Source organism: Phymastichus coffea, unplaced genomic scaffold (assembly GCF_024137745.1).
Source record: "Phymastichus coffea isolate CEN01 unplaced genomic scaffold, Cenicafe_Pcof_1.1 PCOF00195, whole genome shotgun sequence".
Taxonomy (NCBI): Eukaryota; Metazoa; Arthropoda; class Insecta; order Hymenoptera; family Eulophidae; genus Phymastichus; species Phymastichus coffea.
This window is the reverse complement of record NW_026707006.1, coordinates 114733-128513: the sequence shown is the minus strand read 5'-3', so window position 1 is coordinate 128513 and position 13781 is coordinate 114733. Positions and strand designations below refer to the sequence as shown.

At 35.0% G+C, this 13781-nt stretch overlaps 1 protein-coding gene across 1 annotated transcript in view; it reads right to left on the bottom strand.

Moving 5' to 3' along the window:
- Positions 1-13781, bottom strand: part of LOC131673778 (tRNA pseudouridine synthase Pus10) — a 97549-nt gene that overhangs the window by 62480 nt on the left and 21288 nt on the right. Inside the window, exon 2 of the mRNA XM_058952053.1 lies at positions 10566-10768. Within this exon, the coding sequence (XP_058808036.1) occupies positions 10566-10768 (203 nt within the window). The remainder of the gene's footprint in view (positions 1-10565; positions 10769-13781) is intronic.

Here is a 13781-nt window from a genome sequence, read left to right as displayed (position 1 = left end):
AGGGCGCGCGAGGTTTTGAAAAGAGGTAGTTAAACCTCAGCTGCTTTCGCGAGAATACCGCCAGTTTAGTTTTTGCACTGTGTTTCGCCGTTATTTGTTAAAAGTTTTCCTGGGGTTTGTTTAATATTCCATATTCAAAATGAATATCGAAAGAACATGAGTAAGAATTGGTTTCATTAATAACAGCTTGATAATAACTCTTATTAATAAATAAATAATTTATAATTTATTTAAACAGTAAGTTATATATAGAACGAAAGCGTTAATTTATACGTAATAATGATAGCTTTGTAATTTATAAATCTCAGATAATTAATTTAGTAATTGCGTTATAAGATTATAGAAAAAACCATTATAAATATAAAAATTTATTATAATTCAAATGTTATTAACTAATTTGAATATTTCTTATTAGAAATAACTTCTAAAATTAATAAGCGATAAAGTTAGGTAAAAATTTAATATTGTTCTATTGTAAATATTGTAATATTGCATTAATTAACTTAATTAACAATAGTAGGGACAGCGGGGAGGGATGATCGGAGAGAAAGAGGAAAAAAGATGTGGCAATTTAGATGCGCTTCATGGGAACAAAAAGAAGATATTATGAAGAGGAAAAAGAAGCTGAGACAGAAAAAGATATGCATAGATCAGGACTGGACGTGGATGCAGAGAAAGACAAGAGAGGAAGTAAGAAGGAAAGCGAGAGAAATAAAGAGTAAAGGTAAAGAGGTAATGATAACGGGGTGAAGTCAGAGGAAGAAGAATGGCGTGGAGCGAAAAAGAGCGAACAATGGTAGGAAAAAGGGCGGAAGAGTTTCGAATACAATAGGGAAAAAAGAGAGAGAGAAAACTGAAGGGAGAGAAAAGGAAGAAAAGCAGTAAAGATACTATTCTGGAACGTGGCAGGGGTAAGGAGCATGGTGGAAGATGACTGGGAAAATGTTAGGGAATTCGATATAATAGGGCTAACGGAAACTTGGGTGAAGAGCCAAGGGGCAAAAACTGGGGTGCAGAAGCAACTGAAAGGGTACAACATAGAGTGGAGAGACTCAAGAAAGGAAGGAAGAAGGGGGAGGGAAATAGGGGGAGGAATAATGGCGGTAAGAGAGAAGAAAGGGATGAGTATGGTTGAATGGACGAATGAATGGACAAGTGAGGTAATAGCAGGAGAAATAAAGATCAGAGAGAGGAAATACAAGATAGCAACGGTGTATATGCAACAAGTCAAAAAGGAAAACTATGAATACCTAAGCGAAGAGAAAGAGGAGAACAGAGAAAAAACAATAATTATAGGAGGAGACTTCAACGCAAGAACAGGAAATGAAGGGAGAGATTGGGAGAACAGAAAAAAACCTAGAAGAAATAAAGGCCACGGATAAAGTGTTAAACACAGAGGGAGAAGAAATGATAAAATGGTTAGGAGAATCGGGTTTAGTGATAACGAATGGGAGAAAAGAAGGAGATGAAGAGGGAGAAATAACATATATAGGAGCGATAGAAATGTCAACGATAGATTATGCAGTAGGTAACAAGGAAGGTGATGAGGGAATAAAAAGGGTTTAAATAAAAGAGAGGATAAAGTCGGACCACTTACCTGTAGAAGTGAAATTGGGAGACAAAATAGCAGAAGAAAGAAAAGAAGAGGAAGAAAGAATGATAAACGACTGAAACGGAGAAGGTATAAGAGAGTATCAGAGATGAATAGACGCAATAGAGGGAACAGAAAAATGGAAAGAGATAAAAAATAGAGGGAGGAACGCAGTCGTAAAAAAAAGATAAGGAAAAAAAAGGATCGAAAAAAAACTGGTGGAGAGAAGAATGTAGGATAAAAAGGGCTAGGGTGATGGCAGAGTTAAATAAGGTAAGAAAAGGGGAAGGAGATACAGGCAAATACCTAGAAGCAAAGAGAGAATACAAAGAGGAAATAAGAAAAGCAAAAGAAGCTGAGGGGAAAAGAGTGGCAGAAGAAATAAGAAAAGATTAGACGAGAAGAAAATTATGAGAGCAAGTGAACTGCAATAGGAAGAAAAGAAATGGATTAAATGAAAATATAGGAAAAGAAGAATGGTTGAAGTACTTCAAGGGACAACTGAGAGAGAAAGAAAAGGAAGAAAGCAAAGGGGAAGAAACCGAAGACAGGGAAGAAGAGGAAGGTGAAGGGATCAAAGTAAGAGAAGTAAAAGAGGTAATAAGAAGAATCAAAAAGAAAAAGGCGACAGGAGTAGATGTTATAGCAAATGAAGCGTGGATGGAATGCACGGAAGGCTTTTGAAAAGATATGACAAAATGCTTAAACGGAATATGGAACGGAAAAGGATACCCGCAAGAATGGAAGAAGGGAATAATAATACCAATATATAAGAAAGGGAGAAAAGAATAAGTAAAAAACTACAGAGGAATAACGGTTATGGACACGGGATATAAAATATATATGGAAATACTAAGGAAAAAACTGGAAAGAGAAGTAGAAGCAAAAGAAACGCTAAGCGATACGCAGATGGGATTCAGGAAGAAAAGAGGAACAATGGACGCAATATATATATATATATTAAAAATAATAATAGGTAAGGAAATAAGGGAAAAAGGAGGAAAACTGTACATATTCTTTGCCGACATGAAGGCCGCTTTTGACAAGATAAAGAGGAAGAAAATATGGGAAACAATGAAAGAGAAAGGGATAAATAGAAAAATTAGGAAAAGAATAGAAGAAATATATAAGAAAACAGGGAGTAAGGTAAAAGTTGGAGGAGAAATAATTGGGGAGTTTGAGACTTACAACGGCGTAAGGCAAGGGTGCCCTTTAAGCACCACGCTATTTAATTTTGCCTTCGCCGACCTGGAAGTGAAGATCAAACAGGTGCAAGAAGGAGAAGTAGTGATAGGAAGGAAGAAAATATGGACATTAGGATATGCAGATATATAGTGACGATGGCACAGAGTGAAAGTGGAATGAAAGCAATGCTGAAAAAATTAAAAAGGTACTTGGAAGAAAGGGAATTAGAGCTAAATGTAGGAAAATCAAAGATGATGAAATGCAAGAGAGGAGAGGAAGGAAAGAGGAAGGGGAAAGGAAGAAGAATTTCAATGGGGAGGTGAGAAGATAGAGATGGTTAAAGAGTACAACTACTTGGAATATGTGATAAGCAGAAATAACGGAAATAAAAAGCAGATAAAGAAAGTAGAAAGGAAAATAAATATGGGGCTTGAAAGACTATGGGGGCTAGGAGAAAAGCTATTTAGAGAAAATTGGGAGCTAAGGATAAACCTGTTCGACGCACTGGCGAAAAGCGTGATTATGTATGGAGCAGAAATCTGGGGATGGAAGAGATGTGAAGAATGAGAGAGATTACAACTAAAATACATAAAGTGGGTAGATAGAAACACGCCAAGTTACCTAATACGATGGGAAACAAAAAAACAAGAAATGAAAGAAACAGCATTAGAAAGAGCAATGAGGTATGAAAACGAATTAGAGAAGAAAGAGATGGCTCAATAAAAAAAGAAGCATGAAGAGAACTAAAGAAAAGGGAAAGAAATGAAAAAGATAAAAAGGGTAAGAAGGAGGAGAGAGAGGAAAGGCTAGAAAAAAGTAAAATATACAGAGAGAGGGAAGAAGGAGAGGAAATGAGAAGAGTTTTGGGAAGAAATAAGAGAAGAGCTAAAGAGAAAGGAAGAAAAAGAACTAGAAGTAAAGCTAGAAATGTCAAGATACATAAACGAGTGAAAAGATTTAAAAGAAGAAATGAGAAAGTACAGATTAAAGGAAATTTAAGGAGAGAGGAGAATAAAAGGCCTACAACAAAGGGAAAGGTTTAGGTTAGGTATTTAAACGAGAGGAAGCAGGTATTGGGAAAAAGAAGAAAATAAGAGATGCAGAATGTGTATGAAAGAGGAAGAAAATTGGAAGCACATAGTAGAAAAATGTGAAAAAAGCAAAAAGGAAGAGGAAGAATGGGAAAAAATAATAATAGGAAGCAAAGAAATGAGAGCGTGGATGATGGAGCTAAAATAGAAAAGAAGAAGAATCGAAGAAGAGAAAGAAGAAAAACAAGAAGACGAAATTTTAAGACCCTAAGGACAGAAGGAAACAGAAGACAGAGACGCAAGACTCGCAGACACATCTACATACGCAAACATACACACAAAACACACACACACACAAACATACACATGCACACACACATACACACAAAATGCAAGTACTAGCAACTACACAAGCGAGAGGAAGCAGCTATTGGATGCAGGAGCAAAAATGGAAAAGAAGAAGAATCGAAGAAGAGAAAGAAAAAGGAAAACAAGAAGACAAATTATAAGATACTAAAGAAAATAAGTGAGGTTGAGGAAAGAAAAGGCAGAGGGAGCAATAGGAAATGAGAAAAAGGTGTCAAAGCCCTAATAATGAGACAGACAGATGAAATGATTAGCAAGAAAGAGAGCAAAAGCAAAGGAAAAGCAAAGGTGAAAAGGCAAAAGAAAGTAACAAAGGAAGAAGTTGAAAAGAAAAGAAGCAAGAAAGAGAAAAACAGAAGAGTGGAAAAGGCTGATCTCGGAGAGAGAGAGGAAGAGAAGATTAATCAACAGAAAAATAGGAAGAAAAGCTGAACAGACAGGCGCAGAAGACAGAGAAGCAAGACATGTACACAAAACACACACACAAAAAACACATACATTATCAACTACACAAACTGGACACGAGACACAAATAGTAATGTAAGAAATTAAAACCAAATGTAACATATGAGTTGTAAATAAATAAATGAACTATGTAAAAAATTTTAATTATAATATTGTAAAATTAAATTTGAAAATCCTACATTTTTATCAAGTAATATGTCGGAAAAGTTTGGCTTGAGGAGAAAAAAAAGATTTTTCTTGAAACGCAATGCATACAGTATCTTGCGAGCTATTCAATCCTAACAATGTAGCCTCATTGTAATCAAAGTTATAAAGAGCTACTCTGGTGAATATATTTTATAAAAATGATTTTAAGTGGATATGTTGTCAAACATGATTCTATAGTATACGGCGCTAAATTAACCTTAGCCTTTAGAACTTCGTCGTATGTAATACTTAAGCCGAGACGATTAAAGTTTTCGATTAAAGTTTTACTTTTGTATGTACTAGGAATACTTTGAGCAATTAACGCATGTATAGGAGTTTTTTCTTTGTAAGATTTTAAAATATAGAACAATATTCAAAATAATGATTGGACTTTTAGAAGTTTGTAATCTGAAAATTCTGGGGTTTCCATATCTTTTTTCTTTCTTTTATTACGTAAAATAATTCTGTAAAACACATGAATAAATCTTCCAAAATGTTAAATTTATCCCACAAAGATCTCAGTATATTTACGTCTAAGAATTCATCTTCGAGATCAAAGTCAACAGAAATCAAAGCATTCTGAATCAATCGAACACTTTTCTAAGAATATGTTCGGACCTTAATTTATTGATATTATCCAAATAAAACTACTATCGTAAAATAAAGTCGGTTTCTTTTGATTGGAAGATTCCAAAAAATCTAAAGTTCTATATAATTTTTGGTCAAATAATTTTTTACGTTGATATTTCTAATAGTTAAATTCGATCCCGTGATTCTATGAGCTTCGTCACGTACAGTAGATAGTGTAAAAATTTCTACCTCGTGAACTTTCGCTATAATATTGTTAATGACGCGTGCGATTACATCTATTTTACTCGTTGGCTTATCGATACAGTTATTTGTTTATTCATTACCTGATGCATTATAATTATTTTTTATATTCTCATCACTCGCCAATTTTTCCTGACTAAAAACTGTTATTCTTTCACCATTATATCATATTTTTTCAAATATAATTTACTGCAGTTACCGTGACAATAAATGTCTGCTTTGAATAAATCTTGAGCTTTTTGTAAGTATGAGTAACGAGTATAAAGATCTTTAAAATGCATCATAATTTTCAAAAACTTTTTCGCTCGTTCTATTCCACATATTCTAAATGTTCTTGTTTGTCCGTTATGTTTAACGATTACACAAATAGCACATTTTTGTATATTACTTACCCGCGATATTCGGATTCAGCAACCCCAAAAACATAAAGAACGACTATAAAACAGTGTTCACCTCTCAAAATATACTCAAGTATCACTGGCGGCCGGACTAAATGGATGGCGTGTCGCAAATTAATAATTGCAATATGCAACATATTCGTCTTTATTCCGGTTTCTGAAGTTGAAGCTTTGTTAAATTTCAGTTTGGGATTTCTGGCTTTGAGATTTGTGGGTTGGGTTTGATATTTGTGAGTATGGAGGATTTCAGGTTTGTATATTATAATTTTTATTACTTTTACTAAGATTGAGATAAATGCTTCATAGGATATTAAACACTTCTATCCTGACATCACTCTCTTGATACACCTGTTTTCCGAAATTTCAAAATGCGATATTTCAGCAAAAAAAAGATATTTGAGCAAACTTAACAGTATTTGAAAGAGCAAGACTTCTACTTTAAAGTAACATTCATAGCTTTTTAAGCAAAAAATTAAATTCGGTGCTACATAGCCTCAAAAATAGGAAAAATCGCTTTTTTACTCATTTATAGGTTAGGATCTCTCCGAAACCAGAGCCAGTCCGATATTTAAACCTCAAATTGGGATTAAGCGCAACAAAAACCTTTTGAAAAATATACTTTGATTTTTTGGTTATAAGGTCGACCTAATTTTATCGGCCTGTGTTATCATGGTCTCATTAAAATTCAAAATAAAACTAAGATAACTATTAAACCATTTTTTTACAAAATACTATCAAAAGCAGATTATCTGAAAGTACCATTACTTAATAAGAAGGAGGGGGCAAACAACAAAGAGAAAACTAAAGTGCTAGGTAAAATTCAATATATTACGAATTCTTGTTCAATGAAAATTATAAATTAATTAATATTTAAAATGCTGTTTTAGAACAGTAATGTCATTACGTATTTTATTTTGCTTTTATAATTCTATTAAAGGATTTATAGAGTTATATAAGTTGCATAACAAGATTTACACATTATACTCGTATATTATTAAATTATTCAATCTCCTAATTTTTTTTGTACTTAGAAAAAACTAGCAATATTAGTTATAATTTATAAGACCTGTGTATTGCAACGGGGTAGCTATCCGTTTATTTAATTTATGAGCGCGATCGTATCGAAGAGCGCGCGGAATTATCTACACGTTTAAATTCGAAAACCGGAGAGCAGGAGGGAACGGGTGTCAGTCAACCAACTACCTACTAACGTGAAATAAATACGTCGAAAATACTGTCAATATCACATACGGGATCGTTTATTTCCTCTAAACTATACAATGTATTAGGCCCGCGTGTTTATGTTTATAAGACGCGCGCACGACAATAACATGTGGAGTCGGATCGCTCGCCGCTCTTTGTTCGCCGAGATAATGCATGCACGTTTTCTAGCGAGTACAAGAGATTAGTTATTCGGGAATTCTGTCACGATCGCGAAATTAAGCTGGCCAGCTTACCTTATTAATTCTCGCACGGGAAACAAGTGATACGGAGAAGGAGGCTCTTGCGGCACACACTAGTCTTTCGGCGAACGTTTATATGCGTTTTCAGTTTCGCCCTCGATGGCGAAACTGCTCACTCACGCATGCTAATACGCACTCAGCTCCGTCAGGCTATGGCACAGCTCGTCTCTCGTTATCTCTGCGCTCCGGAAAACTCGGGAAAAATCTGCAAGGTACTCGCTGCACTGCTCGGCGATCGAATTCTAATCCTCGACTGGTTTAGATACGTACGCGCGCGTTCCGTTACGTCTCGTGCCGAATTCCCTCAATGCATTTTGCCCCAACCGGCAGGTGCTGCCCTCGCCGGCAACCTCATAGTTGGGCTGATAGCGCTAATATGACGTTTACCGTCACAGCCCCCTTCTAGTCTGGACCTGTGGGGTCCTCGACGATAATATTATTAGCGCTGTTTCTTTTAAGGTGAGGAGAGGAAGGGATAATAAAAGGTCGTATTCTCTGCGATATTCTGAGCCATTTTATTGCGGGTGTGTGTGTGTGGCCCTGTCCACGGGGGCAGGGATCGTTCACCTGGCTGGTCTCGTCGGTTCCTCCCGGCCTTCTTCGTCCAACGGGGGGCGCCCGCATGCCTCCCATCCCAGCCTCTCCTAGACCAGGTCGACGTGCTGTCTGACACGGGGACACCGATCCGTGCGCTCTTTGTTCGCCGAGATAATGCATGCGCATTTCTTGTCGAATACGAGAGATTAGTTATTAGCAATTCTATCGCGATGGCGAAATTAATCCAGCCATAATAAATCGCCAGCTTACCTTATTAACGGTTGTACGGCAGCAAGACAGAATGCAACCCACTATCGGGTTCTGGCAAAGTCTATAGTTTTTTTGTTTGCGGTTCGAAAACTCGCGTGCATGGTTTCGCCCTCGATGGCGAAACCCTTCACTCAAGTACACCTGCACACACTTATACCCAACGAGAGATAGCTCAGCTCCCGCGGGCTCAGGTCAGCTCATCTCGACACTCATGACAGCTCGGGAACAACAACAACCTCTTGCACTCCCCTGCGATCGGATACCAATCCTCGAAATTACGGTTAGACGTATCGGTAGTTAATCCTCCACTCTCTCAGGCGATATCGATAGCTAATCCTCGACTCGTTCGTTTTTATTCGTGCGCGTTCTGTCGCGTCTCGTACCGAATTCCCTTGTCACATTTTCCCCAACCGGTAGGTGCTAAATTTAAATTTTAATAAATTTTAATTTTAATTAAATCAGTAATTAAAATTTAAATAAAAAAAATATATTTTAATGCGAATTTTTTACTTAAACTATGTAAATAAATTAAAAATAAGTATTAATAACTTTTTATACAGTATTAATATCTTTTTATATATAACTAAATTAGTTATATAAAATATTAAAATAAAAAATACTTCAATAGAGCCCTCAAATACAACGATTGATAGCGGGCGTTAGTTACATATCTACCGCGGCTACTAATCATATATGCATATTTCAATCTCATTTTGATTTATATTTACAAAATGTTTTCATTTTCAAGATTAAATAAATTTTTCTTTGTTACAAATATATATTTCTAACAAATATTTAATTTGTAACTTTACTAAGAGAGATATCAAAGAAGATATAAGAGGTCTGTTCAAAAAGTATCGCGAATTTTGAATTTCCGCGAGCTACGTAAATATGATTTTTGATTTTTTTTGTATCGTTTTGTTGGTACTCATGTCCCTTACTTACGCTGATAAGGTCGGCCATTTTAATTGTTTAGTTAATTTTTGAAAGCTCTTTTGCTTGGATGTGTTTTGATTTGTCTTCGATTTTTGTCTATTCTAAAAAATGGATCAAAGAATCTGTGTCAAATTTTGTGTGAAAAAGAAAATAAAATGCGCGGACGCATTCCGAATGTTAACTGTGGTATATGGTTAAGCTACCGTGCATTAAAGCAACGTTTATCGGCGGTACAAAATGTTCTTAGAAGGCCAAGAAGATGTGAACGACGAACAACGTGCCGGAAGCCCGAGCACGTCAACAACAGACGAAAATATTGATAAAGTGAAGAAAATAGTATTGGCCAATCGTCGAATCACTGTTAAAGAAGTTCCTGTGGATCTAAACATATCGATTGGCTCATGCAATCCGATTTTAACCAATGATTTGGGCATAAGTCGGATCGTCGCGAAATTCGTGCCAAAACTGCTCAATTTCGACCAAAAACAACATCGCGTTAACATTGCTCAGAAAATGTTTGACTCGGTCCGTGATAACCCAACTGTGCTCCAGAGGATCATAACTGGTCATGAATCATGGGTTTATGGTTATGATGTACAAACCAATGCTCAATCATCCTAATGGAAGCTGCCGTATGAGCCAAGACCGAAAAAAGCGCGTCAAGTTCGGTCGAACGTGAAGGTTTTGCTCGCTGTTTTCTTCGATTACAGGGGCGTAGTGTATAATGAGTTCTTGCGACAGGATATTACGGTCAATAAGAAATATTACCTGCAAGTTATGCGCAATTTGCGCGAAGCAATTCTCCAGAAACGTCCGGATTTGTGGAAGAACAAAACCTGACTTTTGTACCATGAAAACGCCTCTGCCCACACATCGTTACTTGTGCTCGAATATTAGACCAAAAACAACACAGTAATGGTGCCGCAGCCACCGTATTCCCCAGACCTGGCCCACTGTAACTTTTCTTGTTCCCAAAACTGAAGAGATCCATGAAAGGACGATGCTACGCCACAATTGAGGAGATAAAAATGGCATCGAAGGAGGAACTGAACATGATCACAAAAAATGATTTTTTTAAGTACTTCGAGGATTGGGAAAAACGTTGGTACAAGTGCATTATATTCGAGGGAAATTATTTTGAAAGAGATAAAATAGATATCCATGAATAAATAAATAATTTTTGAAAACAAACAAAATTCACGATACATTTTGAACAGACCTCGTATCATAAAAAAATAAAATAATCTTACTTCATAATGAGTTTACTTCACAACTGTCGAATTATGATGTTTATTTATATACTTACCTCCAATAAAAATACTACTTTGTTTGTATGTAATATTTGCAATATTTATAAATTTGACTGGTTTTTCTGGTGGAATGGAATAGATTCGCTTGAATATGTCATCTTCAATTGTATTTAATAATGAATCCAGTACTTTTTTAGAAACAGAGCTTGTTTTGGATTTGAGATTAATATCTCTAACAATTCGTGTGTAATCGTCAAATCTGAAATATCAATCAAAATACTGATCACATTCATTGGCAAAAAGGATCTGAACAAAGTATTATATATAAATTAAAGTGTATAGATAAAATAATACAATGGAATATTACATTTATCTAGGTTAAAGTAATGAATATCTTACTTTTTAAAACTTTGAATTTACTATCTATTGATAGTACGATGTTTCGATTCTATTAATAAACCGTCCTCGTGAAATAAGTATACAATGGGCAGTCACAAACAAATATAAAAACATATATTAAGGCTAAAAAATTGAATAGTTTTTTAGTAACGCAAATAAAACCAATCGTATTTTACTACCTAGCATTTGTGATCAGAAGTAAGTAATAATACTGTTTAAATTTGAATGAATTATTTCGATGCACTTATCGTGCTTAAAATTCAGCACACCTGAACAGTCTACAAACATACAGATATTATTTAAATGAAAATATCTTTCGACTAATTATGTAATATTTGAGATTCTAGAAAGAAGACAACTGATTATTATTATCTAAGGTTGGACTAAAAAAAAATAGGTGTAATCATTACACCAAGAAAATTTTTACTCTTTTCTTTCTCTTAATTTTTTACAAACAAGAAATTTGTTCTCGAATACATTTCTCCGAGGTTAATAGTGATTAGATTCAAAAATTTTATCTAATTTATCATGTCTTGTGGAATGAATATTTCGTTACCTTCCTTTTATTTAATTATTTCATTCTTACAATTTTTTTATTTTCTATGGGGATTGTAGAGTAAAAATTCTTTCATAAGCATTACATAGATCTGCAAAATAAGGGGTTATAATTGTTGTTCAACTGAGGATCATTTCCGAAGTAATTTTTTACGTAGAATTCGAATCCTGAGTCAAAATTTATCTATTAAGTCAAGTTTTTAGATTTACTAACCTGAACGGGTAAAACAGGGGGTTTTTTGGTATATTTCACATTCCGTAACATCGTGGAAAATTTTTTTTCTGAAAGCGAGGAAAACCATCTAAAAGGACTATTCTTATTCTTTAAAATGCATATTTAAGATTTGAGATCTTTTTTTTCATCGAGAAACTTTCAGATTCTAGAATAATGCTACAGATACAGATACATCGACGTCGTTGAAAACACCAATGTTATGGCGAGATCCTCCTAGTCACGATGACTGCTATTTTTGTTCAATTAAAACTACTGACTTCAAGTCTAAAAATTCTCATACAATAGTTCACCCAAATGTATCAAGATTACGAAACCTGTGATGGTGGGACCTGATGATATTTCTCCTAACCCTCCAAGTTGAAAGAAAAATGCTGGTACCAATATGGGTGATGAGAAAAGAGTCGACAATCTACAGATAATGATTCTTATGATTCTCAAAATTCTAATTCTCTTCCGATTCTTTTTGATCAAGCTGCTCTAAATGACTTAGACGGAGAATTAAGCTTGCCCCAAGACAAATCTGAACTACTGGTTTCACGGTTAAAAAGAGAAATCTTCTTGCCCCTTATAACGGTCAAAGCAAGTATCGGAGCAGGTTCACGAAAATCAAAAACAGTAGACGAAGAGGACGCGTGACGTCATACGTAAATAGTAGCCAATTTGCATATATGTAAACAACTATAGGTCTTTAGAGGATTTAAGCTACAGCGTGTTTTGATTTTCGTCTTTTAAATTTGTTTTGCATATGATATGAAGCGACGAAAGAGCGTAAACATAGCTTAGAGTACGAAGTGAGAATTTGAGTAGTTGATAATCGTTTAAATAAAATTATCAACGCCTCTAATGTTTTATCAATAAAATGTATCTCGAACTAGCAAAATAGTCTATAAATTTTAGCCATGCTATTAATTTAAGTGAAAAAGAAAAATAATTAAAAATTATATCTAAAATGTAGCGTAAGAACAATGAAATTTCAAAGGATAAATTAATTTGAATAAAATTAACAATTAATTGTCTTATTAACCGTAAGAAATATTAAAATGATAAAGATAAATAGTAAATTATTAAACTATATGCGAGAACTAAACATAAGCAAGGTAATATCCGAAATACTAGAAAGTCCTCTTGCGAATTGTGAAAAGTTTGTGTAAAATATGGTGGGGCGTAGCCGCGAATCCTATAATAATTGCCCATGTATAAATACGCCTGCGTTCACCGCAATGAGATTCTTTCCTCTCCTTGCGCGCAACGTGGACAGTGACTAGTGATTTAATAAACGATTAGAGCGTGCTCTGATCTAAAGTTAATCATTTGCCACAACTTCGCCTAGCGACCATCCTTTCCTAACAGTATCCCAAGGACAACTCATGGGGAAATATATTTCTCTACGAGATAGATCCTTTGGGTGTTTCCTTACAAAATTTACTTAATTATTTGATAGTCTAGAGTATCTGCAGCAGAATTCTCGGCATATGTCCAGGTGCCTCGCCTGACGTTAGGCCGAGTCTTGTGCGGATTGTTGTAAGACGTTACAAGAATATACTCTGTTTGCCTAAACTAGAGATTGCTCTCGTCAAATCAATTAAATAAGGTAGAGAGTGACCCTGAATCAATGTTACGGTACTACGTAGGCTTTTTTACCTACGAGTGTTAACATTGTCTCTGGGACATACGTCTACCTTTGTTAACAGTATCCCACGTTTATTTTAACGTGGGTACCTATTAGCTAAACTTATTCTATTAACTATAGACAATTTCGAATATCATAAGATACTATCGATAAAAATATTCTTTTTTTTTATGTCATTATTCTTTATACAAAAGTAAATGTACTGAAGCGCAAAAACTCAAATTCTCACTTAACATTACATCAATTAATATCGAGTATGAACTATTAAAGAAAATGTGTAAGTTGTAGCCACTTAGGTGAAACTCTACACCTTAAAACTGCATTTTCTTGGTACAGATATCGAGGAAAGTCATATAACTTCGTTCTTTTTCCAAGGTTGTCACGAAAGCAAGCAGCATATTTGCTTTGTGTGTCTCTCTCTCTCTCTCCACTCTTTTCTCGACAGGGCACTGT